This window comes from Podarcis muralis, chromosome 15 (assembly GCF_964188315.1).
Source record: "Podarcis muralis chromosome 15, rPodMur119.hap1.1, whole genome shotgun sequence".
NCBI lineage: Eukaryota > Metazoa > Chordata > Lepidosauria > Squamata > Lacertidae > Podarcis > Podarcis muralis.
This window is the reverse complement of record NC_135669.1, coordinates 41,796,945-41,822,346: the sequence shown is the minus strand read 5'-3', so window position 1 is coordinate 41,822,346 and position 25,402 is coordinate 41,796,945. Positions and strand designations below refer to the sequence as shown.

The following is a 25,402-nucleotide window of genomic DNA, read 5'->3' as shown; positions in this document are numbered from 1 at the left end:
TGTTTTTCCTCCCTCGTAACCCTAAAGCTCACCGACAGCCAGCGAAGCCAAATTTTTTGAAGATTCAGCGCAGATGGGAGAAAGGATTTATTTATGCAGCGCATAGTTAAACGACAGAACTTGCTCACACAGGAGGCTAAAATGACAGCCACCAACCTAGATGGCTTTGCACTTTTTCCCTCCCAAAAAGCAAGGGAAAATGTGTGTGCGTCCTATGGAGCGAATGCAGGCTTTCGCTGAAGCCTGGAGAGTGAGAGGGGTCGGTGCGCACCGACCCCTCTCGCTCTCCAGGCTTCAGGAAGCTATCCGCTAGCCGTGGGAGACCCAGCTCTCCCACGGCTAGCGGACCGCTGCGCTAATCCAGAAGCTTGGGGCGTGCGGAGCTCAGCGCGCCCCAAGCTTCTGGGTGCCGGCAAGGTCTCGCTAGCCCTGGGAGAGCCCCGCGACGTTGCGTGGCTCTCCCAGGGCTAGCGAAGCGCCACGCTAATCCCGAAGCTTGGGGCGCGTGGAGCTCAGCGCGCCCCAAGCTTCTGGGTGCCGGCAAGGTCTCGCTAGCCCTGGGAGAGCCCCGCGACGTTGCGTGGCTCTCCCAGGGCTAGCGAAGCGCCACGCTAATCCCGAAGCTTGGGGCGCGTGGAGCTCAGCGCGCCCCAAGCTTCTGGGTGCCGGCAAGGTCTCGCTAGCCCTGGGAGAGCCCCGCGACGTTGCGTGGCTCTCCCAGGGCTAGCGAAGCGCCGCGCTAATCCCGAAGCTTGGGGCGCGTGGAGCTCAGCGCGCCCCAAGCTTCTGGGTGCCGGCAAGGTCTCGCTAGCCCTGGGAGAGCCCCGCGACGTTGCGTGGCTCTCCCAGGGCTAGCGAAGCGCCACGCTAATCCCGAAGCTTGGGGCGCGTGGAGCTCAGCGCGCCCCAAGCTTCTGGGTGCCGGCAAGGTCTCGCTAGCCCTGGGAGAGCCCCGCGACGTTGCGTGGCTCTCCCAGGGCTAGCGAAGCGCCACGCTAATCCCGAAGCTTGGGGCGCGTGGAGCTCAGCGCGCCCCAAGCTTCTGGGTGCCGGCAAGGTCTCGCTAGCCCTGGGAGAGCCCCGCGACGTTGCGTGGCTCTCCCAGGGCTAGCGAAGCGCCGCGCTAATCCCGAAGCTTGGGGCGCGTGGAGCTCAGCGCGCCCCAAGCTTCTGGGTGCCGGCAAGGTCTCGCTAGCCCTGGGAGAGCCCCGCGACGTTGCGTGGCTCTCCCAGGGCTAGCGAAGCGCCGCGCTAATCCCGAAGTTTGGGGCTTCGGGATTAGCGCTCCGCTCAGCCTGCTTCCCGGAGCGCCAGGCGCCCTGAAAGCAGAGCTCCAGGCGCTTCGGGAACACATCCGCAGCATGGGGAGCCTTGCAGGAATTCCCGACAAGGCTCCCCACGCTGCGGATAGCAGCCTGCTGCCTGGCGGGTGGGGCGCCCTGAAGCAGAGCGCCCCTCGCGCCAGGCAGACATCCGCAGAGTGGGGAGGCTTGCAGGAGTTCCCGACGAGGCTCCCCACGCTGCGGATAGCAGCCTGCTGCCTGGCGGGTGGGGCGCCCTGAAGCAGAGCGCCCCTCGCGCCAGGCAGACACCCGCAGAGTGGGGAGCCTTGCAGGAGTTCCCGACGAGGCTCCCCACGCTGCGGATAGCAGCCTGCTGCCTGGCGGGTGGGGCGCCCTGAAGCAGAGCGCCCCTCGCGCCAGGCAGACATCCGCAGAGTGGGGAGCCTTGCAGGAGTTCCCGACAAGGCTCCCCACGCTGCGGATAGCAGCCTGCTGCCTGGCGGGTGGGGCGCCCTGAAGCAGAGCGCCCCTCGCGCCAGGCAGACATCCGCAGAGTGGGGAGGCTTGCAGGAGTTCCCGACGAGGCTCCCCACGCTGCGGATAGCAGCCTGCTGCCTGGCGGGTGGGGCGCCCTGAAGCAGAGCGCCCCTCGCGCCAGGCATACATCCGCAGAGTGGGGAGCCTTGCAGGAGTTCCCCACAGGGCTCCCCACGCTGCGGATAGCAGCCTGCTGCCTGGCGGGTGGGGCGCCCTGAAGCAGAGCGCCCCTCGCGCCAGGCAGACATCCGCAGAGTGGGGAGCCTTGCAGGAGTTCCCGACAAGGCTCCCCACGCTGCGGATAGCAGCCTGCTGCCTGGCGGGTGGGGCGCCCTGAAGCAGAGCGCCCCTCGCGCCAGGCAGACATCCGCAGAGTGGGGAGCCTTGCAGGAGTTCCCGACGAGGCTCCCCACGCTGCGGATAGCAGCCTGCTGCCTGGCGGGTGGGGCGCCCTGAAGCAGAGCGCCCCTCGCGCCAGGCAGACATCCGCAGAGTGGGGAGGCTTGCAGGAGTTCCCGACGAGGCTCCCCACGCTGCGGATAGCAGCCTGCTGCCTGGCGGGTGGGGCGCCCTGAAGCAGAGCGCCCCTCGCGCCAGGCAGACATCCGCAGAGTGGGGAGCCTTGCAGGAGTTCCCGACAAGGCTCCCCACGCTGCGGATAGCAGCCTGCTGCCTGGCGGGTGGGGCGCCCTGAAGCAGAGCGCCCCTCGCGCCAGGCAGACATCCGCAGAGTGGGGAGGCTTGCAGGAGTTCCCGACGAGGCTCCCCACGCTGCGGATAGCAGCCTGCTGCCTGGCGGGTGGGGCGCCCTGAAGCAGAGCGCCCCTCGCGCCAGGCAGACATCCGCAGAGTGGGGAGGCTTGCAGGAGTTCCCGACGAGGCTCCCCACGCTGCGGATAGCAGCCTGCTGCCTGGCGGGTGGGGCGCCCTGAAGCAGAGCGCCCCTCGCGCCAGGCAGACATCCGCAGAGTGGGGAGCCTTGCAGGAGTTCCCGACAAGGCTCCCCACACTGCGGATAGCAGCCTGCTGCCTGGCGGGTGGGGCGCCCTGAAGCAGAGCTCCCCGCCCGCCAGACAGACATCGGCCAGCCCCACAAGCTTGGGGGACAGCAGGGAGGCGCAGCGCCACTATCCCGCTGTTCCTCGACCTGGTTCGGTTTCCCTGACCTGCTTTTGGGGGGGAAATAAAGGGGAAAATTTTTTCCTTTATTTCCCCCCCAAAAAACTAGGTGCGTCCTATGGTCCGGTGCGTCCAATCGTGCGAAAAATACGGTACTGGAGGGTAAGGTTATCAGTAAGGGATGCTGTTGGCGCTGTGGGTTAAACCACAGAGCCTAGGACTTGCCGATCAGAAGGTCGGCGGTTTGAATCCCTGTGATGGGGTGAGCTCCCGTTGCTCGGTCCCTGCTCCTGCCAACCTAGCAGTTCGAAAGCACCTCAAAGTGCAAGTAGATAAATAGGTACCACTCTGGTGGGAAAGTAAACGGCGTTTCCGTGCGCTGCTCTGGTTCGCCAGAAGTGGCTTAGTCCTGCCGGCCACATGACCCGGAAGCTGTACGCCGGCTCCCTCAGCCAATAAAGCGAGATGAGCGCCGCAACCCCAGAGTCGGCCACGACTGGACCTAATGGTCAGGGGTCCCTTTACCTTTACCTTTAAGGTTATCAGTGGCTACAAGCCACAATGCCTGTGTTCTCCCTCCACTGAGGCAGTAAACCTCTCAGTGCTGCTCATTATTATTATTATTTATTAGATTTGTACCCCATTGTGGCTTACATAGTTCTCCTCTCCCCTGTTTTACCCTTCACAACAACCTTGTGAGGCAGGTCAGGCGGAGAGGAAGGAACTGGCCCAAGGCTGCCCAGTGCACTTCATGGCCGGATGGGGATTTGGCCCTGATCTCCAGTTGCTCCCATGCCCTGCCTGTGAACTTCTGAGAGGAGACATCTGGTTGGCCACTGTGAGAACCGCTGCCTGGGCTGGATGGGCCATTGGCCTGACCCAGAAAGTTCTTCTGAAGTGGAAACTCCTCTTGGTTCAAATCTCCCGCCACCCATTTTTGCAGAAAACCCAAGAGAAAGTTTGTTATTGGGTGTTATAGAACTGTCGAAAGTGGGATAAATAGAATTGTGGCATCTCCAGAGACGTCAACATCTGTGTTATCTGCATATTATCTATTGCTATCTATTTTTATTTTCTATTAAATTTCCAGGTTTTTAAGACTCACTTTTTCCCTCCTAAAAAGTAAGGGGAAATGTGTGTGCGTCTTATGGAGCGAATGCAGGCTGTGCAGCTATCCCAGAAGCCATAACAGCAAGAGGGATTGCTGCTTTCACTGCGCAGAGATCCCTCTTGCTGTTCTGGCTTCTGAGATTCAGAATATTTTTTTCTTGTTTTCCTCCTCCAAAAACTAGGTGCGTCTTGTGGTCTGGTGCGTCTTATAGAGCGAAAAATAAAATACGGTATATTATTGTTAACAGTTTTGCTATCATTACTTAAGGATTGTAATAATAAACGAAAGAGCCTTGTGGCACCTTAGAGTTCTAGGAACTTTTATTCTAGCCCAAACTTTCGTGGGTCCTCTTTTATCAAAATGCCCTCAGCTGGCAGTTCACACCCTACTTGCCCTCTCTCACCCTTTTTGTTATTTCCGCAAGGGCTCAACACACCCACCTTTCTGGGATTTTCCCTGCCCACCAAGAGGACTAGGAACTTGTTTCTTGCATAGAGTCCAAGAAGCAGGTAGCTTTCTGACCAGAAAAAAGCTCTTGCCGCTTGGCTCAAAAGAACTTGATCTCTGCCTAATTCCTCCTGAATTTGGAAACCAAACTTTAGTCTCCCTCTTCCTCCCTCCAGGCGCTGGAAGAAGCCCAGAAGGCTATTCAGCAGCTCTTCGGCAAGATTAAGGACATCAAGGACAAAGCTGAGAAATCTGAGCAGATGGTGAGTGACGAATAATATCTTGTTGCCTGTTATTAATGGTGTCCTCAGCAATCTCCACCCCCCCTTTCCTTTTCCTGCTCCATTAGCACAACACCTTACAGGAACCTTAAACTGAGTCAGATCGCTGGTCCACCTGGCTCAATATTGTCTGCTCTGACCGGCAGCACCACTCCTGGATTTCAGGCAGGAGTCTCTTGAGACTCCAGATTGAACATGCTTGCAAGGCAGATGCTCTGCTGTGTCTGTGGCCCTTCCACAAACCATGGGCAACTTTACCTGGCCCTTGGTGGTTTGAAAACAAGGAGAATATTTTTCAGAGCTTCTAAGGCAATGAAGAGATGACTCTTGGGTGTGTGCAGTACGCTGCCAACCAGTCTCTGGGTACAGGTTTTCCTTGCCGCCCTCCCTTCCAAAGCAATGACCTTGCACAGGGCTTAGCATCCCTTGGCCCCACGGACAAAAGCCATTTGACAGCGGAGCCACGCCGCTAGAGGGACCCTGGACTCTTCCCTCGGAGATTGTCCTCTTCTGCGGTGTCTACAGGCAGAGCCAGGCTTCAGGCTCTCCTCTGGGGAAGATGGGGCCCTGAAGTTGCTCCAGCCTGGAGCCGAGCCCTACCATCAGGCGTGGGGAACCTTTGGCCCTCCAAATGTTGCTGAACCACCCATCACCCCTGGCCATTGGCCCTTCTTTGCTGGGGCTGATGGCAGTTTCCAAGGTGTCTGTTTCCAAGCGATGCGTCTCAGAGGGCACCTTTTTCAAGTGTTCTGCTAGAGGTTGGGAAACAGCGGACCGTCTGGGTCTTCCTGGGCTACAGCTCGGTTCATGACCAAGGGCTTCTGGGAGTTGGAGTCTAGCAACATCCGGAGGACCACCACTTCCGTATCCCTGCCTCAAAATTTGTGACCAGTGCTGTTCGTTTGCGAGCGGAAAGGTTTGTGGGTGAGGAACCCATTGAGGTGGATTTTGTGGCTTCTACAGGCGTGGGGTGGGGAGAGGGAGGGGCCTGGAGCGGGTGTCTTGGCAGGTCAGCAGAAACTCCCATGGCGTCTGTGAATTTAACTCTTTATTCAAAGAAACAAGACTGCTCCGGAAGCGAGGCCTAGTGAGCACAGCAGTGCTTCCTAGCAGATCTTGCCCCAGCGAGGCAGTTATGGGGACTGAAGCTCTCTAAGTCTCTCTCTGTGTGTGCACAGTTTCTTGAATTCTTCTGTTTATTCTGGGAGCATATTCACCCAGTGCTTTTCCAACTGCACTGGCTCCCGGTGGAGTACAGGGTCAGATTTAAGGTGCTGGTTTTGACCTTTAAAGCCGTTCGCGGCCTAGGACCCTTGTACCTACGGGACCGCCTCTCCCGATATGCCCCATGGAGGACCTTAAGGTCCATAAATAGCAACACCCTAGAGGTCCCAGGCCCTAAGGAAGTCAGATTAGCCTCAACCAGAGCCAGGGCCTTTTCAACTCTGGCTCCGGCTTGGTGGAACGCTCTGCCTCATGAGACCAGGGCCCTGCAGGATCTGATTTCTTTCCGCAGGGCCTGTAAGACAGAGTTGTTCCGCCTGGCCTTTGGCTTGGAGCCAATTTGATTCCCTCCCCCTCTTTCTTTTTTCTTTTCCTTTCTCCTCCTGCGATGAGGTTTCAATATTTTAATGTATTTTAATTTTGTTTTTAAGTTGTATTCATTCAGTTTGTTTTTATTATTGGTTGTTAGCCGCCCTGAGCCCGGTCCTGGCTGGGGAGGGCAGGGTATAAATAAAAAATATTATTATTATTATTATTATTATTATTATTATTATTATTATTATTATTCACCTGCGACAGGTGAAGGAAATCACCCGCGACATCAAGCAGCTGGACCATGCCAAGCGCCATCTGACCACCTCCATCACGACCCTGAACCACCTCCACATGCTAGCTGGCGGAGTCGACTCCCTGGAGTAAGCAGTGCGCCCTGGGGGTGGGGGGTGCCATGATAATGTGGGCATGCAGAGCGGGCTGGGGGAGGGGGGAACTGCAGCATGGAATTGGGTACGGGATTAGCTTTTGGGCAAACCCAACTTTTTTTTAAAAAAAGACTAAGCTTCTAGCCCTCAGGAATTGCAAGTCAGAGGAAGCTTACAGTGGGCTGCATTGAAGGCAAGCAAAACTCAGCGGTGGGTGGGGCCAGGGCGACAGTGGGCGGAGCAATAAGGATCGATTTCGCCTGGAGACAGGGAGGACCTCGGGGGCCAGGCAGAGGCCTTGGGGGCCAGATTTGGTCGCAGGACCTGTGGCTCCCCACCCTGAGTAAGTTCCTTGGTCTGACTGGGTCCAGTATATCTGAAGGAGCGTCTCCACCCCCATCATTCTGCCCAGACATTGAGGTCCAGCTCTGAGGGCCTTCTGGTGGTTCCCTCACTGCGAGAAGCCAAGTTACAGGGAACCAGGCAGCGGCCTTCTCGGTGGTGGCACCCGCCCTGTGGAACGCCCTCCCACCAGATGTCAAAGAGAACAACAACTACCAGACTTTTAGAAGACATCTGAAGGCAGCCTTGTTTAAGCTTTTAATGTTTGATGCATCACAGTATTTTAATATTCTTTTGGAAGCCGCCCAGAGTGGCTGGGGAAGCCCAGCCAGATGGGCGGGGTATAAATAATAAATTATTATTATTATTATTATTATTATTATTATTATTATTATTATTACTATTACTATAAGGCAGCTTCCAGTGTTTGATTTAATCCCCGACTTCTCTCTTCTAATTAAACCCCCCCCCCTTTCTCCTCTCTCTCCCCCCCACTCCCATCTCTAGGGCAATGACAAGGAGGCGTCAGTACGGGGAAGTGGCCAACCTCCTGCAAGGGGTCGTGAACGTGCTGGAGCATTTCAACAAATACATGGGGATCCCGCAGATTCGGCAGCTTTCTGAGAGGTGAGATGAAGGTGGTGATCTCCCGAGAGCTGGAAGAGGGGAGCCCAGGAACGTAGCAGCCGTTCAGAGTCTCCCTGTGCTAACAGAGGCGCAAATGTTAACTGAGTCCCTGCTCAGACATTCAGTCTGCAGAGACAGGGAGGGCATTCATGCCCCCCCCCCTTTTAATAAAATGACTGCTCTCCGTCCATGGAAGATGTTAACACAAATTTACCCTGACATGCTTTATGTTTAGATGCAGGGATTTGTGTTTTTAATAAAGTTAGGAAACCATACAAAGTGACCCTGTTAGCAGACAGGACTGTCAAAACAGTCCCTTATACTCCGGGGTTCCTTCAACTCGGTTCTTAAATCTTCGTGTCCTCCCTTTAAGGAATATTCTGGTTAAAAGGCTGTCACTCTTGCTTCTTCTAGTTGTGAAACTAGAGGCCACCGCCTCGTTTGGCTTGGCAGGCGTTTAATTCCCCAACTAGTTTTGCTAGGAACAAAAACTTCCTGCCGAAGCCTGCGTTTGGCGACCTGAGCCCTAACCCAATTTCCTCGTTGGTTCCTGGGCAGGGTGAAGGCTGCCCAGAACGAGCTGGGGCAACAGATCCTGGCAGATTTCGAGGAAGCGTTTCCCTCTCAAGGCACAAAGGTAATGAAATAAAAATAAATCCCGGTCTCTCCCTTGTTTGCAGAAGTGCAAATGAGCTTCCCCTATTTCTCAACAACAAATAATGGTGATTGTAGCCCAGCTTTCGTGCAGCTGGCATGAGAATCATTTGTAGGGGAGAAATGGTAGCGGGGAGGGGAGGTGCCCTTTACCTTGCAACACCTCCCCGTGGCTGCTTTTTCTGTTTGACCAGCCAATGTCCCATATTGAGGAGAAAAGGAGCTGGGGCTGGAGAAGAGGGAAGCATCTCACACCCTCTGCTGTGTCTCCCCTAGCAATGATTCTTCTCTCCTCCCTCTTCTTTTTCACTTCTATAACTGCCCGTCGCTGCATCATCTGCATCATCCCAGATGATCTATATTCACTATGACTCATTGCCATACTCTGGGGTGTCCTGAATGCCACCATTTGGTAGCCGAGCCCCAAACCCCAAGTCTCATTTGGATGCATTTTGGCTTGCCTGCTGCTGCAAGTGACCACGAGGGGATGGATAATATCATCCTTTATCAGTTTTAGACCCTTAAGTACTAGCAGTTGCCAGGACTTTGTCCTGTCCGCCTCTGCGTAGTTCCTTCCTTATCACAGATACAGTCATACCTTGTGTTGCATTAGGTTCATGTTGTGTCTTTTCGGCTTGCGAACGCGGCAAACCCAGAAGTGTATACTTCAAGGTTTCACCATGCATGCGCAGAAGCATTCTGTGTGCTTTGCACATGCGCAGAGGCTCTCTATCGTGCTCCGTGCTTGTGCAAAAGCGCTGCTCTAGTTGTGAACTTTTTGGGGTGCGAACGGCACCCCGGAGTGGATCCTGTCTGCAACTAGAGTCTGCAACTACATATCACTGTATTATGATATATCAATATATTGCGATGTTTAGCTGGTGATATATCACAGTGTTGAAAACCAGATATCGCCCAACCCTACTTGCCATATATCCCCAAAGTATAGTCACTGGCACCCCCGGAAGCGAAACCCCTGTGAACTCTAAGCACCCCCAGTGGATATGTGTCGTATGATGACCTTGTAAAACAAATGATGCTGCTATACAAGATGCCTCCTGGTCTTGCTTCCCTTCCCCAAGGGGGGGAAAAATCTGGGTGCCTAGGGATAAAAGGTTCTGAATTCTTTGCCTTTCTCCTCCCCACCTCCCTGACAGAGGGCTGGAGGTCCCAGCAACGTCCTGCGGGATGCCTGCCTGGTCGCAAACGTCTTGGACCCCAGAATCAAGCAGGAGATCATCAAGAAATTCATCAAGCAGCACCTTTCGGAATACCTTGTGCTCTTCCAGGAAAACCAAGATGTAAGCCAGGATGTTCCCCTCTTAGCTTTTCGCGGGCTGTTCAGATATCCTCCTTTTTTTGGCCTTGGGAAATGTATGCCAGGAACTCCCTTTGTGCTTGTAAGCTGCTTAGAAGGCACTTTGGCAATTGAGCAGCATAGAAACCAACCAACATCAATCAATCAATCAATCAATCAATCAACAACCTCTGTCTCCAGCTGTTCTCATAGCGCCTCCCTCTCTCTCGCCCTCCAGGTCGCCTGGCTGGATAAAATCGACCGGCGCTACGCTTGGATCAAACGCCAGCTGGTGGATTACGAGGAGAAGTACGTCCGCATGTTCCCTGCGGAATGGTGCATGACCGAGAGGATTGCGGTCGACTTCTGCCACATTACCAGGTAGCGGGGCCCAGGGCGCTCTGCTTTATTTATTTGCGGAAGGATTTTATATGCCACCGCCTGGTGTATAAGGTCAGGGAGGTGGACAGCAGCATAAGAACCCGCAGTTAAAAGCAGCGCAGAGTAATCATTAAAATGGCCGGCCGCTTGAGAAAATGTATGGTGTGTTAGGGGAGGGGTAGCACCTCTGGTGGGGGACACATCCTGCTCCTTCTGGGGTCGTTGGACCACCTTTGGTCTCCACCGTGCATTCAGCTCCTACCTGTGGCTGCTAGAAGCGACAGCGGGCACACCGGGGGAAATGTCTTCAACTGGCTGGCTCAGCCAGGTGAGGGGAGCCGATGGGTCTCAAAGCCTCAGTGAGTTAGGGGCTTCCCCTGCCTGCGAAGACTGAGCGGATGAGACCAAGAGTGGGGCTGGTGGCCAAGAAGGCGGTTTCTGCATGTGTTGTGGAGGGAAGTGAGGGGCAGGTGGGGCTCATCCACCTGGGAAGGGAGCCCATCTAGGAGAAGGAAAACTCTGATCCTAAACCTCTACAGTCATACCTCAGGTTAAAGACGCTTCAGGTTAAATCTTTTCAGGTTGCGTCCTACAGCGACCCAGAAGTACCAGAAAGGGTTACTTCCAGGTTTTGCCTCTCGCACATGCGCAGACGCTCAAAATGACGTCACACGCATGCGCAGAAGCGGTGAATCACGAGGCACGCAGACGCGGGTTGCGTTCTGCTCAGGTTGCGAAAAGGGCTCCGGAACGGATCCCGTTCGCAACCCGAGGTACCACTGTACTGCCTTGTGGGATATCTTTGGGAGAAGAAAAGGCTATGAAGTAAACCCTCCACAAATCTGGAGTGGGGTCCCTAAGACGATTGGATGGTGCCTTGTACTCCTCTTTCCAGCAACCCCTGCAGCCAAGCTGGCATCCAACGTCTCGCTCTGCTTTCCTTTGGACCACCTCAGCGAGGCTGAGAGGGGGGGTCTTGTCGTCTGCCCAGCCCAGCACCCCCAGACACACTGCCCAGGCTTACACCCTGGGGAAGTCACTTTGTTGCTACTAATGCAGAGGTTTGACTTCGCCCCCAGAGGTGTGACCCACTGCCTCCCAAGACAGACAGATCCCAACAACAGCAGTATAAGAACTAGCAGTTCAAAACAGCACACAGAGTCATCGTTAAAATGGCTAGCTACTCGAGAAAAATGTAAACAAACCTGCAGGCCAAGCAGATTTGGTCTGGAGTGTCTCTTGGGAATGTCCCCCCCCCCCCCGAAACCCTGGAGAGCTGCTGCCGTTCAGTGTAGGCAGCACTGAGCTAGATGGACCCAAATGTCTGACTCTCTATAAGGCAGCTTCCTACATCAGGGCAGGTGCGAGGTAAGGACCTCCCTTAGCTTCTCTCCCCCCCGCAGGACGGAGCTTGCAAAGATCATGCGGACGCGGGCGAAGGAGATTGAGGTGAAGCTCCTTCTCTTTGCCATCCAGAGGACCACCAACTTTGAAGGGCTGCTGGCGAAACGCTTCTCGGGTTGCACCCTGTCTGACACAGTGCCGGTGAGTCGGGTCTCCCTAGCCACTCTGGGCAGCTCCCAACAGAATATTAAAAACCACGATCAAACATTAAAAGCGTCCCTAAACAGGGCTGCCTTCAGATGTCTTCTAAAAGTCTGGTAGTTGTTTATTTCCTTGACATCTGATGGCAGGGTGTTCCACAGGGAAGGTGCCACCACCGAGAAGGCCCTCTGCCTGGTTCCCTGTAGCCTCACTTCTCGCGGGGAGGGAACTGCCAGAAGGCCCTCGGCACTGGACCTCAGTGTCCGGGCTGAATGATGGGGGTGGAGATGCTCCTTCAGGTCTACTTTGCTGAGGCCATTTGAAAGGGTCCAAGTGTTACAAGCGAAGCTGGAACAGCTCTCCCCTGTCTGCCTTCTCCCTGCCTAATTTCCTTCTCCTTTGTTGTGTCGCCCTTCCCTCCCTCATCGCAGAAGAAGGCTGAGCCTCCGCCTCCCAACACCAACCCCTTCCTGGAAGACGAAACCGTCCTGGAGTCGGACGAAGCCACGTTAGAAAAGGCCGACATTGACAGGGTAAGTCTCTTAGCCTCTCGAGGCTTTCGTGGGTGCCGCCCATGTGTTTTCAAGCCCTTCCTCCTGCCCAGAACGGCTGGGCACTTCATTCCCTCCTTTAAAAAAATAAAAATGGAGGTTCTCAGATGGAGGAAGGATTGGTCCCGCCAACTCCTTTCTGACCTGCAGGTCCCCAAGCTCCCCTGTGTGAGATTTTGCATTGGACTGCAGTCAGAAACACAGGAAGGTGCTTTGTGTTGTGTCAGAGCTTTGGGCCATGGAACGTCAGAAGGGAACCCAAGGGCCATCTAGTCCAGCCCGCTGCAATGCATCTAGCTCAGTGTTGTCTACTCTGGCTGGCAGTAGCTATCCAGGGTTCCAGCACCACCTGGAGATGCCTTTGGGGGTGGAACCTGAGACCTTCATGTAGAGCAGAACTCTTGCCCAGGGGTCAGCAAACTTTTTCAGCAGGGGGCTGGTCCACTGTCCCTCAGGCTTTATGGGGGGGGGGGTGAACGAATTCCTATGCCCCACAAATAACCCAGAGATGCATTTTAAATAAAAGGACACATTCTACTCATGTAAAAACATGCTGATTCCTGGACCGTCCACGGGCCAGATTTAGAAGGCGATTGGGCCGGATCCGGCCCCCCGGGCCTTAGTTTGCCCACCTCTGCTCTTGCCTCTGAGCTTGCAGCCCTTCTCCTAAAAACACAGTAAGCTTCAAGTCTTCATGGTTTAAGAGTTCACAAAGGTTCAGAGAAAAATATTTCCCCATACGCTTTCTCTATGCCAAGTTTATTGCAACCCCTCCAACTAACATGTAGGAGATTTCCCTCTTCCGTTTGCTGTTTTATGTTTTTGGAAGTGGGGATACTGACCCGGTGGAGGGGAGCATTGCAAATGGAAAAGGAGACGTTTTCTTAAGGGTTGAAGAGTCTGAATTGAGTAATTAAAAAATAACGACAATTTCTCTCTTTAAAAAAGTTCCTCCCAACTTTGTTTTCCAGCCCAAAAAGCCGAAAGTTCCAGACAATCCTTTTCATGGCATCGTCTCCAAGTGCTTTGAGCCTCATCTCTACGTCTACATTGAATCCCAGGACAAGTGAGTAAAGGAAGTTTTTGGAAAGAAGGAAAAAGACGAGAAATAAGAATGTATTGATGCTCTCTCCCCACCCTCACCCAAACTTTTGGGCCTGATCCATTGGGAACCTCCTTTTTACGTTAGCATTGGTACGGGGCCGTGAGCAACTCCCTTTTTAATTTCTGCAATTTCTCGTGTGGGAACAGACCCCTTTGTCCAGACCTTCAGGACGACAGAAGGGCCACAGATTTGCACAGCCCTGAGAATCTCGGTTTTTGCTTTAAAAGTCAAGTTTCTAGTCCTCGTGGCTGGGACGGTAGGCTCAGGAGCACGTATATAGTGCAGCTTGGCTTCGATGCCCTCTGGTAGATCTCTGCCTCAATGGGCAGAGCAAGAATGAATGAGGCAACCGAAAACTGGTCTAAATCCTTTTGCCTGATGGCCTGCATGTTTGTCTTTGCTTCTCTTCTGCCTCTAGAAACCTCAGCGAGCTGATTGACCGCTTTGTGGGGGATTTCAAAGCCCAAGGGCCCCCCAAGCCGAATGTGGACGAGGGCGGGGCTGTCCTGCCCAGCTGTGCGGACCTCTTTGTGTACTACAAGAAATGTATGGTGCAGTGTTCCCAGCTGAGCACCGGGGAGCCGATGATTGCCCTCAGCACCATCTTCCAGAAATACCTCCGGGAATACGCCTGGAAGATCCTCTCGGGAAATCTGCCCAAGTGAGGTTTTAGCACCGTCAGATCCCTGTCCTTGCTAGCTCTGGTCAACAACATCTGGGGACCCACAGGTTGAGAAAGGCTGGTCTTGATTGTCCTTGAAGCAAGAGGGGGGGTCTTATACACAGAAAAATACGGCATTTTAATTTTACTACACAACCTGCGCAAGAAAAGCAAAAGAAGAAGTTAAAAACCCACCAGAAACAGCCGATGTACAGTGGTACCTCGCAAGACGAATGCCTCGCAAGACAGAAAACTCGCAAGACGAAAGGGTTTTTTGTTTTTTGAGCTGCTTCGCCAGACACATTTCCCTATGGGCTTGCTTCGCAAGACGGAAACGTCTTGCAAGTTTGTTTCCTTTTTCTTAACACCGTTAATACAGTTGCGACTTGACTTCGAGGAGCAACTCATAGAACGCAGTGTGGTAGCCTTTTTTGAGGTTTTTGAAGACTTTGGTGATTTTTGAAGCTTTCCCAAAACTTTCCCGACACCGTGCTTCGCAAGACGAAAAAAATCGCAAGATGACAAAACTCGCGGAACGAATTAATTTCGTCTTGCGAGGCACCACTGTATTTAAAATAATTTAAAACAAAACAGGCATTCATGGCTGGCGCACGCCTGGCTGCCTTTGGGGCTGTCAAGCCCCCCCTCTGTGTTTAATTGCCGTGTTCATTTCCCCCCTTGCAGGACGACCAGCAGCAGTGGGGGGCTGACTATCAGCAGCCTGCTGAAGGAGAAAGAGGGTTCGGAGGTGGCCAAGTTCACCTTGGAGGAGCTCTGCCTGATCTGCAGCATCCTGAGCACGGCCGAGTACTGCTTGGCGACCACACAACAGGTAAAGCCTGCGGGCGGCTGGGGGGCCAGGGAGCGCCGGGGAATCCTGCAGGGATGCGATCTTCAGCCAAAAACAACATGGTTCCCTACCTTAAAACGAAACCCAAGTTTCTAGTCCTTATGAGCTTAGGGCACAGAGGCTGGGGGGATTGTTGGGAGATGGGTTTCAACAATGACTGTGGATGCAACGCGCAGGTTGTCTCCTCCCACTTGCTCTCTCGAGGAAGCATAGCACATGGGGAGGCAAACTAAGGCCCGGGGGGGTTGGATCCGGCCCAATTGCCTTCTAAATCTGGCCCATGGACGGTCCGGGAATCAGCGTGTTTTTACATGAGTAGAATGTGTGCTTTTATTTAAAATGCATCTCTGGGTTATTTGTGGGGCATAGGAATTTGTTCATTTCCCCCCCTTCAAAATATAGTCTGGCCCCCCACAAGGTCTGAAGGACAGTGGACCGGCCCCCTGCTGAAAAAGTTTGCTGACCCCTGGCATAGCACATCTGAAAACATCCTGCCATTTCTGGCAGAATTCTAGAAATGTGGGAACGGGGGTCCCCAGTTATTAGGGGTGTGGGGTGTACATATCTGCCCCTGGGTGCCTCACACGGGCTGTTTTTAATTTTATACTTAAGGCAGAGAGCAGTAGGCATGGTTAAGCGGGTGGTTAGACAAAAGACTTGACGTTTCGGGATCAGCCAGACTTTCACGGAGAAAGCCTCTCTCTCTCTGTCTCACACCCCAAACTTATTCGACAGCTCGAAGAGAAGCTCAAAGAGAAAGTCGACGCCAGTCTGGTGGAGCGGATCAACCTGATGGGGGAGATGGATACCTTTAGCATGTATGTATGCCGCTGGCACAACACCCCCCCCCGAATGTGCGGATCTGGGGTCCTGGGCTGGCTGGGACTGCTGGAGAGTCATAGCCCAAAAACTCAGATTGCCAAAGACATTTGCTTGTCTGGATGGAGGAGAGAGAGGTGTACATGTACAGAAACTAGTCTACCATCCAAAAGTTAAGATTTCCACCCACTGCCCTGCCTACTTTTGCCGTTAGCTCCGCCTGCCGCCGACATGCGGCCCCCGAAAGGTTGCTCAGATGGGAACACAGCCCCCCAGGCTGCAAACCACCCTTGCAACAAGGCCTTTAAACAGGCATAGGCAAACTTGGCCCTCCAGATGTTTTGGGACTACAACTCCCATCATCCCTGACCACTGGTCCTGTTAGCTAGGGATGATGGGAGTTGTAGTCCCAAAACATCTGGAGGGCTGAGTTTGCCTATGCCTGCCTTTCAAGATTAAAAGGTTAAAAGCGCTCTTTAAGTTGGCTTTCCCATTTTTTGCAGGTTCCCGTTTTTTTAAGCATCTGCTCAGCTCCTCCAAGGACCACCGTGGGGCCTGCGAGCCCCTCTCCCTCCCCGCCACTGCGGCCACCTTGGCAGCCATGTTGGCAGCCACAGCTCCCCGCGGTGCCTGTGTTTTCCAGGCCTTTTTTCCCTGACAGGCCTGTCAGCTGAGGTGATGTTTCCCTCACGCTCAAAGAAAATTGAAGTAGACGAGAGCTGATATTTCTATTAACGGGTGACTGTTTTTATGCGCCGTTAACAGCTGCGTGTGTGAGCCCTGACAGGCCACGAGTTTTGTCGTGCCTTCCCCCCCCCCCCCCCCGGCACGAGTGGAAATGTTACGAGGAGGTGGCGGAGCGAGTTCTCGTGTCGTGACGGGCAGCTTCAGCGTTGACAGCTCTGTCAGGAAGTTATTTTGGCCGTTCCTGAGGGAAGATTGACAGCTTTAATTTACTAAGAGTAGATTACGCCTGGGAAGGCATAATTTGTGTCTCCCAAATTTGGCAGCTGAGTGGAGCGCCGAGCCTGTTTCTCTAATAGAGCTGTTTAGCACAATTCAAATTGTGTTAACATTCGTTTACCCCCCTGTGTTTCGTTGTTGAACTTCTTAGCCTCTCATTACATAGAAAGGCCTTCTCACTGGCATGATTGCAAATTGTTTGGCACAGTGCAGCTTTCCCTAACCTAGATTTTGTTGGACTACAAGTCCCATCGTCACTTGCCTTCCTGACTAAGGATAATGGGAGTTGTAGTCCAATGACATCTGGAGGTGGGAAAGGCTGGTGTGGTAAATAGAGTGCCAGACTTGGATCCCCACCTGGGCATGAAGTTTGCCAATGAACACTGGGCCAGTCACTGCCTCTCAGCCCGGCCTACCTGGCAGGGTTGTCGTGAGGGATAAAACAGGGAGGAGATCTGTGTATCCCACCTTGAGCCCTCTGAAAGAAATTTCTGGTCCTCCTTTCCTACTGAAGGGAGCCCAGAGCCAAAAAGTTAAAATAATGCCATCTAAAATAAAAAACATATTTAAAACAGTATAAAACTCAAATGCATTGAAAACATTTAGAACATCTGGAAGTCATGTAAAAGTAATGAGGAAGTGAAAAATGCATTCTGCTCAAAACACATTTGCACAAAAGCACTTGCAATTCATAAAAGAGTTGCAGTTCCCAGAGTCGTTTAACCGTCAGTCCGTCTGCCCAGGGAACTCTGGGGATTGTGGCTCTGGGAGGGGAATGGGGGTGTCCCAACAGCTCTTACTACCCACCACAAACTACAGCTCCCAGAATTCTTTGGAGGAAGAAGCCATGACTGTTTAAAGTGGTATAAAACTGCTTTAAATGTACAGGGCAAGTGGGGCCTAAATGTAGAAAAGTAGGGTGTCAGGGCGCTTTCCCCTGAACTTGCTAGTTTTCTGCAAGCAGGGAATTTTAAAGAAGATTTTGCCAGGAGGCAATCCTGAACCCCTCCCTTTTCCAGCCTCAGATTGCGTCTCTAGAACAGAGTGTGCAAGCAGAGAAATGCAGTGATCTCCCCCTTGACCCTGAGCTCACCCAGCTGGCCTTTGCCTCAGTCGTTTCATCTCGCTTTTATTATTTTCCAAGTGTCTCTGTATAATTTAAAAAAGGAAATTCAGAAAGTTGTCAGATGAGTGAGTAGCAACAACCATCTAGGGCATCGCAGCTAGCGGGGCCTTCTTTGTGTTGGCTCCCACAACAATAAACGTAAAATGAAACCACCTTGTTCCCTTTACAGAGTGATTTCTAACAGCATCCAGCTTCTGGTGCAGGACTTGGACGCTGCCTGTGACCCAGCTCTCACGGCCATGAGCAAGGTAGGAGTCTCAAGCTTTTAAAAGCTAAAGTTGGAAGGGATTCCGGAGGACATGTATTCCAACCCCAAGAAGCTTGCCAAACTATCAGAGTTCCGTTCACGTTTTATACCGTATTTTATGCTGTGTTTTGTAGCATCAATTAAGTGTTTTAAATTTGTTGTTGGCCGCCCTGAGCCCGGTTTTCTGAACTGGGAAGAGTCTCCAGTCTGGCTTGGAAATCTGCTCCACTTCCCAGTGGCTGGGGGCTTCTGGGGCCAATTTCCAAGCGTATTTCTGCTTCATCTAGAGAGCTTGGTGTCCTCTGATTTAATTTGCTGTCGTTTTATCCTTTGGTGGGGAGTTGCTGCAGGAGCTGCTGCTGTAGCCAGCGTATAAGGCGACCCCCGATTTTTGAGATTTTCCTGGGTTAAAAAGTAGTCTTATACGCCAGAAAATACAGTAATCACACGGGCACGAAAATCTTGTGCAGCGTCCCTGTCGGTCTCTGGCTTGTGTTGCATTCAGGCCTCGGAAGCTGGGTTTCGTTCCGCTGCTACGTAAAAACCTTCCGTTTCCTTGCAGATGCAGTGGCAGAACGTGGAGCACGTGGGCGACCAAAGCCCCTACGTCACGTCGGTGATCTTGCACATCAAGCAGAATGTCCCCATCATCCGGGACAACCTGGCCTCCACCCGCAAGTACTTCACGCAGTTCTGCATCAAGTTCGCCAAGTGAGTTCCTTCTCCTGCTCTGCTTGCATGGCCTTCTGGGAAGCTCCTGGGGTGGAGGGCCTGAACATAGCTGTCAACCGTCCCTTATTTGGCGGGAAACTCCCTTATCCCACAGTGTCCTGCTGCTGTCCCGGATTGATGATATCCCGTAAATCTCCCAGGTTTCAAAGGAAGCAGCTCCTCTCCCTCCCTCCCTGCCGGCCAGGGAGGAGGGAGGCTCCAACTGTGTTGCTTGGCTGGGTTGCTCACCCAGTAAGGAGTCTAAGAACAACTGGGGGGGGGGTGGAGCTTTCATGCCTTGTGTCGATCAAATCGGCCGCATTGCCTGGGGACTCGCCTTTGCTCAGCGCTTCCCAGCGGAGAGGTGATGGTGGTTTTCCTTGCTGCATCCCCTTTGCCGGGTTGCTGCCAGCATTTTAAGATCGCCCCGGGACAGCGGAGAAGTCTCCGCTGTCCTGGGAAGGCAGGCGGGGGGGAGCAAAGACTTTTGCCCCCCGCCAGCCTTCAGAAGAGGTCCAGGACCTCTTTGCTCCCCCCCCCCCCCGCCTGCCTTCAAAAGCCGTCGGGATAGCGGAGAAACCCGCTGCGCTTCTCCGCTATGCCGGGAAGGCAGGCAGTCGGGAGCAAAGACTTTTGCCCCCCCGCCGGCCTTCAGAAGAGGTCCTGGACCTCTTCTGAAGGCCGGCGGTGGGCGAAAGTCTTTGCTCCCGACCGCCAGCATTTTAAAAGAGGTCCCCGGAGATTTCCCTATGGGCTTTCTTCTTGCGAAGCAAGCCCATAGGGAAATTCGTCTGGCGAAGCACCTCGAAAAACGGAAAACTCTTTTTTCTTGCGAGTTTTCCGTCTTGTGAGGCATTCGTCTTGCGAGGTACCACTGTACTGTTTTTAACATTTGATTGGGAGCCGCCCAGAGTGGCTGGAGAAACTCAGCCACATGGGCGGGGTATAAATAATAATAATTAATAAATAAATATCGGCATAGTCCATCATCTTCACCAGCCATTCATCTCTGGTTGGGGCTTCATCTTCTTTCCATCTCTGGGCCAGTAGGATCCGCGCTGCTGTCATTGCGTACATAAATAATTGTTTCTGCTCCTTGGGTATCTCTGCACCTAAGATTCCTAGTTAAAAGCCTCTTTTCCCCCCACAAATGTTATTTTAAACATTTTTTTCAACTCATTATATATCATTTCCCAGAATGCTTTTGTTATCTTGCATGCCCACCACATGTGGTAGAACGTACCTGTGCTGAAACTTCTTAGGCTGAAATCCTCCTTCTTAGCAGAAAACCCCAAGGAACAGAACTTTACTTCTGAGCCGAAAAGGAGAGGGTTGTGCCGTGATCCAACAGTGTGACGTGGCAGCTAAAAAAGCCAATGCAATTCTGGGCTGCATCAATAGGAGTATAGCATCTAGATCAAGGGAAGTAATAGTGCCACTGTATTCTGCTCTGGTCAGACCTCACCTGGAGTACTGTGTCCAGTTCTGGGCACCACAGTTCAAGAAGGACACTGACAAACTGGAACGTGTCCAGAGGAGGGCAACCAAAATGGTCAAAGGCCTGGAAACGATGCCTTATGAGGAACGGCTAAGGGAGCTGGGCATGTTTAGCCTGGAGAAGAGGAGGTTAAGGGGTGATATGATAGCCATGTTCAAATATATAAAAGGATGTCACATAGAGGAGGGAGAAAGGTTGTTTTCTGCTGCTCCAGAGAAGCGGACACGGAGCAATGGATCCAAACTACAAGAAAGAAGATTCCACCTAAACATTAGGAAGAACTTCCTGACAGTAAGAGCTGTTCGACAGTGGAATTTGCTGCCAAGGAGTGTGGTGGAGTCTCCTTCTTTGGAGGTCTTTAAGCAGAGGCTTGACAACCATATGTCAGGAGTGCTCTGGTGGTGTTTCCTGCTTGGCAGGGGGTTGGACTCGATGGCCCTTGTGGTCTCTTCCAACTCTATGATTCTATGATTCTCTGATTCTGTGATAGTGTGTAGCCTTGAAACCTCAATGCGGTTTGACACGGGGACCAGCCTACACCAAAGGGATGGTTGCAGTCTTAGGCAGAGAATGGCTGAACAAGCCGTCCCAGAGGAGAAGTGGAAGAACAATGATTACGTACAGACATAATTTTATTTGTATGACGCCTTTCTGTAGTTAAAACCAAGCTCAAGGCGGAAACAACAGGAAAAAATACAGTAATTACAAACATAACAAAAATAGGCATGAACAAACAAACATAACATCAAAAAGTACGCATCCAAATTAAAACAATTTCGACATAAGTCATAATGCCATCTAAAATAAAGGTACAACAAAATTAAAATCGGTAACAGCAACAAAAAAAGGACAAACAGTTGTTGTTGTTGTTTAGTCATGTCCGACTCTTGGTGACCCCCTGGACCAGAACACGCCAGGCACTCCTGTCTTCCACTGCCTCCTGCAGTTTGGTCAAACTCATGTTGGTAGCTTCGAGAACACTATCCAACCATCTCGTCCTCTGTCGTCCCCTTCTCCTTGTGCCCTCCATCTTTCCCAACATCAGGGTCTTTTCCAGGGAGTCTTCTCTTCTCATGAGGCGGCCAAAGTATTGGAACCTCAGCTTCAGGATCTGTCCTTCCAGTGAGCACTCAGGGCTGATTTCCTTCAGAATGGAGAGGTTTGATCTTCTTGCAGTCCATGAGACTCTCAAGAGTCTCCTCCAGCACCAGAATTCAGTACCCAAACAGTACCCCAGTCCAAGAGTGTTCAGCAGTCTCCGCTTTTGCAGCTGGAGTCAGTCCGGACCCCACCTTCAGGTGGAAAATGCCTGCAAGACAGGGAGCAGGTCTTCCAGGACTCGCAGCCCAAATGGGCTTGGTGGCATCAGCTGGTTACGTTTCAGGAAGTAGAAAGGGGGGTCCTCCAATCCATGGATTGATTCGGGACATAAAAGTCAGAGGCCCCGCAATTTTTCCTTGCCTTGTGAGAAGGCAGCCATTACTGTTCCTCCTCAGCCTCTGATCCAGCTAAGGTAGACTTCTTTGGAGCAGAGATGTTCCATTCAGTTGCTGTCTGGCTCTGTGAAGCTTCCCCCCCTTCAAACCCCTCTTTTCATGTTGTTTTTGTCGAGAAATACGCAGGCGGATCTCTCAGACTGGTTTGCACCAACACTTTGGGGCTCTCTGTGTCCCTTTCCCCCTCTCTGGGAGCATTTAGTTTCACCTTCAGGGGCCTTCTCCTGATAAATCATCAGATGTTGGCGGGCTTTCTAAAGTGCTGCCTCTGCGAAAAATTTACGGCGCTTCAGGCTCCAACAGAAACTGTGCCTGAGGTTTTTATAGTATCGCTTAGCGGGGCGATAAATCCATTTATAGATTAAATACACAGACTTCTGCCATTTTTTGCTGGGCAGGCTTTTAATAGCTTGGCTCTGCTTGCCTGGCTCTTTTTAATTTCAATTTTTTTAAAAAAAGAGAGACTTCGCTGATTAGCCCACATCATGGAGGGAAACTTTGCCCGACTCTTGCATCTGGAACGAGTTTGGATGGAGAGGGGAAGGGAACGTTACTTTAAGTATTGCTGCGTTTGTGGAAGCCTGCGAGGGTGTCTCCTTCGCCCCAGCGGCTGTGGGCTGAAAGGCCTAGATCAGCTTCTTGGGAACTGAACGCCCCCCCTCCAGTCACTTTTATTCCATTTTAAAAGCTGCTAGACCTCATGGCCACAGGAGTACGCTTAAAAATGTGCGGGCAATACCTGGTTGGAATCTCAAGGTGCCTCTGGAACATAGGCACCATATTTTTCGCTCTATAAGACGCACCAGACCATAAGACGCACCTAGTTTTTGGAGGAGGAAAACAAGAAAAAAAATATTCTGAATCTCAGAAGCCAGAACAGCAAGAGGGATCTCTGCGCAGTGAAAGCAGCAATCCCTCTTGCTGTTCTGGCTTCTGGGATAGCTGCGCAGCCTGCATTCGCTCCATAAGACGCACACACATTTCCCCTTACTTTTTAGGAGGGAAAAAGTGAGTCTTATAGAGCAAAAAATACGGTAGCTGCCTTGAAACCAGGTCAGACCATTGGCATCCATTGAGCTCAGCTCTGCCTACACTGGTTGGCAGCAGCAGTTCTCCAGGGTTTCAGGCAGTGAGTATTTCCCAGCCTTATCTGAAGATACTGGGGATCGAAACTGGGACCTCCTGCATGTGGAAAAAACAGAAGAGCCTGGGTCAAAGGGGGACTATCTAGCCTAGCGTCCTTTTCCCACAGTGGCGCCCCAGATGCCCTGATGGGAGTTCCATAGTTCAGATCTGTGCTGTGTGAAGATGGACATTATTTTAGCTCTCCAGAATCTCCCAATAGTCAGCTTCACTGCAAGTCCACAAGTTAAGTGAGAAGGAGAAAAACTTTTCCCTGTGCATAATTTTATAAGATTCCATCATGTTGCCTCTTGTCTGCCATTCTCGGCAGTGGCGCCCGCCCTGTGGAACGCCCTCCCTTCAGATGTCAAAGAATTCAACAGCTACCTGGCTTTTAGAAGACATCTGAAGGCAGCCCTGGTTAGGGAAGTTTTTAATGTTTGATGTTTTGTCGGGTTTTTAATATTCTGTTGGGAGCCGCCCAGAGTGGCTGGGGAAACCCGGCCAGATGGGTGGGGTATAAATAATAAATTATTATTATATTATTATTATTTCTCCCAAATGTCGCAACCTTTCCTCACAGCGGAGTCGCTCCATCCCCCTTGATATTTTTTTGTTTGTTTCATTTACATTTTTCTTGTTTTAAAAAAGACTGTTTTCCCCTTCCTTTTCTTTGTTAAATTGTTAAAAAGGAGGAGAGGGGAAATTACTCTTGTGTTTTTTATTTTATTTAAGTGGGGGGGGGGATAAAATGTGGAGTGTGCCGTGTTGATTTCTTCGATTCTTTCCCCGCAGCTCCTTCATTCCCAAATTTATCAACCACCTCTTCAAGTGCAAGCCCATCAGCATGGTGGGGGCAGAACAGGTGAGAATCGAGGACTGGAAGGGATCGGGTGAGGCAGGGGCCTGCAGGCCGAGCAGCGTGGAGAAGGGAGAACATTGCATTTTGAATTTTTAAGTACCGTATTTTTTGCCCTATAGGACGCACTTTTCCCCTCCAAAAATGAAGGGAAAATGTGTGTGCGTCCTATGGGGCGAATGCAGGCTTTCGCTGAAGCCTGGAGAGCGAGAGGCGTCAGTGCGCACCGACCCCTCTCGCTCTCCAGGCTTCAGGAAGCTATCTGCAAGCCTTGGGAGCCCGGCGGGAGTTCCCCGGGCTTCGGGCAGATGTCCGCGGGGCTCCCAAGGCTTGCGGACAGCAGCCTGCAGCACGAAACCCGGGGAGCGCAGCGGAGCGCAGCGGAGCGCGCCCCGGGCTTCGGGCAGATATCCGCAAGCCTGGGGAGCCCGGCGGGAGCCCCTACCGGGCTCCCAAGGTTTGTGGATAGCAGCCTGTTGTGGGGGCTGGGGTCGGGGGAAGCTTGAGCTTCCCCCACCCCAGCCCTGTCCCTGGGGCGAAATAAAAAAAATTTCTTTATTCCCCCCCAAAGAAACAACTAGGTGCGCCCTATGGGCCGGTGCGCCCTATAGGGCGAAAAATACGGTATTTTTAATATATAAATATTGCATTGGGGTGGCTAACGTACCACAGTTTGGAAGCAAATCCATGTTGGCTGCAGAATGTATTTCTGAATGGCATTTTCCTTCATCCAGCAAAAAGAAGTCCGAGCAGAGGCAACCCAGCGAGGCAGCCCCTCTGAGCTGCCGTTGAAAATCCTGGGCAAGAGGCCATTTCATTTCCGCTCTTAAATAAACCACAGTTCCTTGTGATTTCTGAACTCGGGGAACTGTGGTTTGTTTAAACTTGAGTGAGTTTTATTGGCTGGGTTTGCCTGGGCTTAAGCAAGCCGCGGTTCCCTGTGTTCCTATTTCTTAGCATATACCAGAAGAAGAATGTTTTAGTGCAGGGTAGCCAATGTGATCTCTTCCAAACGTTGCCGATCTGCAACTTCCATCATCTCTGAGCACTGGACGTTCTGGTTGGGGATGATGGGACTTGGTGTGGTCTGAAATATCCAGAGGGAAGACTGATTTCGGGTGTTGGAATGCGCTAGAATTTCATTCCCCGCCCTCTGGAATAGCCACATCCCGTGTGTGGAGCTTTCCCACTGGGCAGCATGAGTCGGGGGGCTCCTTTGACCCACTGAAGCTTAACCCCCACCTTTAAATCTGATGCAGCTGCTTTTGGACACTCATTCTCTGAAGATGGTTCTTCTGGACCTGCCGTCTATCGGGTCCCAGGTGGTGAGGAAGGCCCCTGCCAGCTACACCAAGATTGTGGTGAAAGGCATGACCCGTGCCGAAATGATTCTTAAGGTAACTTTGGGGCTCTTTCTTTCTTTCTTTCTTTCTTTTACCTGACTCCCTGTGACTCCCCCGGGGGGGTTACCATGCGGCGTGGTCTGAGTCCGGTCCTGGGTTGAGAGTCTGGAGACTGTCCACCAAGGGTGAGGTGGGGTCCAAAGCAAGAAGCCGGGCGTAGTCAGGAACTCTGGCAGAAGAGCAGGACAGGGTGCTGGCAGGAACAGGTTTCCAACGATGTTGCTCCCGCAACCTGGGACTGGGCTGACTGGCCTTTATCTCCTCTGAGGCCTAGGGCGGTCCCGGCCCACAGGTGACTCGCCTCTCCTGGCCTGGAGGCGAGCACTCCTCCTGCGGGAACTTAGTTCCCTCCGCCTCTCTGCCCTGAGCCTCTGCAGCTCAGGAGAGGCTGGAGGGTTACTGGATCCAGAGGCAACCTCCTCTTCCTCTGACGGGCTGAGAG

The 25,402-nt window shown here is 52.5% G+C and overlaps 1 protein-coding gene across 2 annotated transcripts in view; it reads left to right on the top strand.

Moving 5' to 3' along the window:
* The window catches only part of VPS53 (VPS53 subunit of GARP complex), a 61,995-nt gene that overhangs the window by 30,153 nt on the left and 6,440 nt on the right, over positions 1 to 25,402 (top strand). For both annotated transcript variants that reach the window (XM_077919696.1, XM_028707821.2), the window contains 16 exons: positions 4,674 to 4,760; positions 6,582 to 6,697; positions 7,553 to 7,672; positions 8,231 to 8,309; positions 9,484 to 9,627; positions 9,862 to 10,004; positions 11,408 to 11,549; positions 11,981 to 12,082; positions 13,072 to 13,166; positions 13,624 to 13,866; positions 14,551 to 14,698; positions 15,452 to 15,534; positions 17,794 to 17,872; positions 18,434 to 18,582; positions 23,494 to 23,563; positions 24,817 to 24,954. In XM_077919696.1, coding sequence (XP_077775822.1) covers positions 4,674 to 4,760; positions 6,582 to 6,697; positions 7,553 to 7,672; positions 8,231 to 8,309; positions 9,484 to 9,627; positions 9,862 to 10,004; positions 11,408 to 11,549; positions 11,981 to 12,082; positions 13,072 to 13,166; positions 13,624 to 13,866; positions 14,551 to 14,698; positions 15,452 to 15,534; positions 17,794 to 17,872; positions 18,434 to 18,582; positions 23,494 to 23,563; positions 24,817 to 24,954 — 1,938 coding nt within the window. The remainder of the gene's footprint in view (positions 1 to 4,673; positions 4,761 to 6,581; positions 6,698 to 7,552; positions 7,673 to 8,230; positions 8,310 to 9,483; positions 9,628 to 9,861; positions 10,005 to 11,407; positions 11,550 to 11,980; positions 12,083 to 13,071; positions 13,167 to 13,623; positions 13,867 to 14,550; positions 14,699 to 15,451; positions 15,535 to 17,793; positions 17,873 to 18,433; positions 18,583 to 23,493; positions 23,564 to 24,816; positions 24,955 to 25,402) is intronic.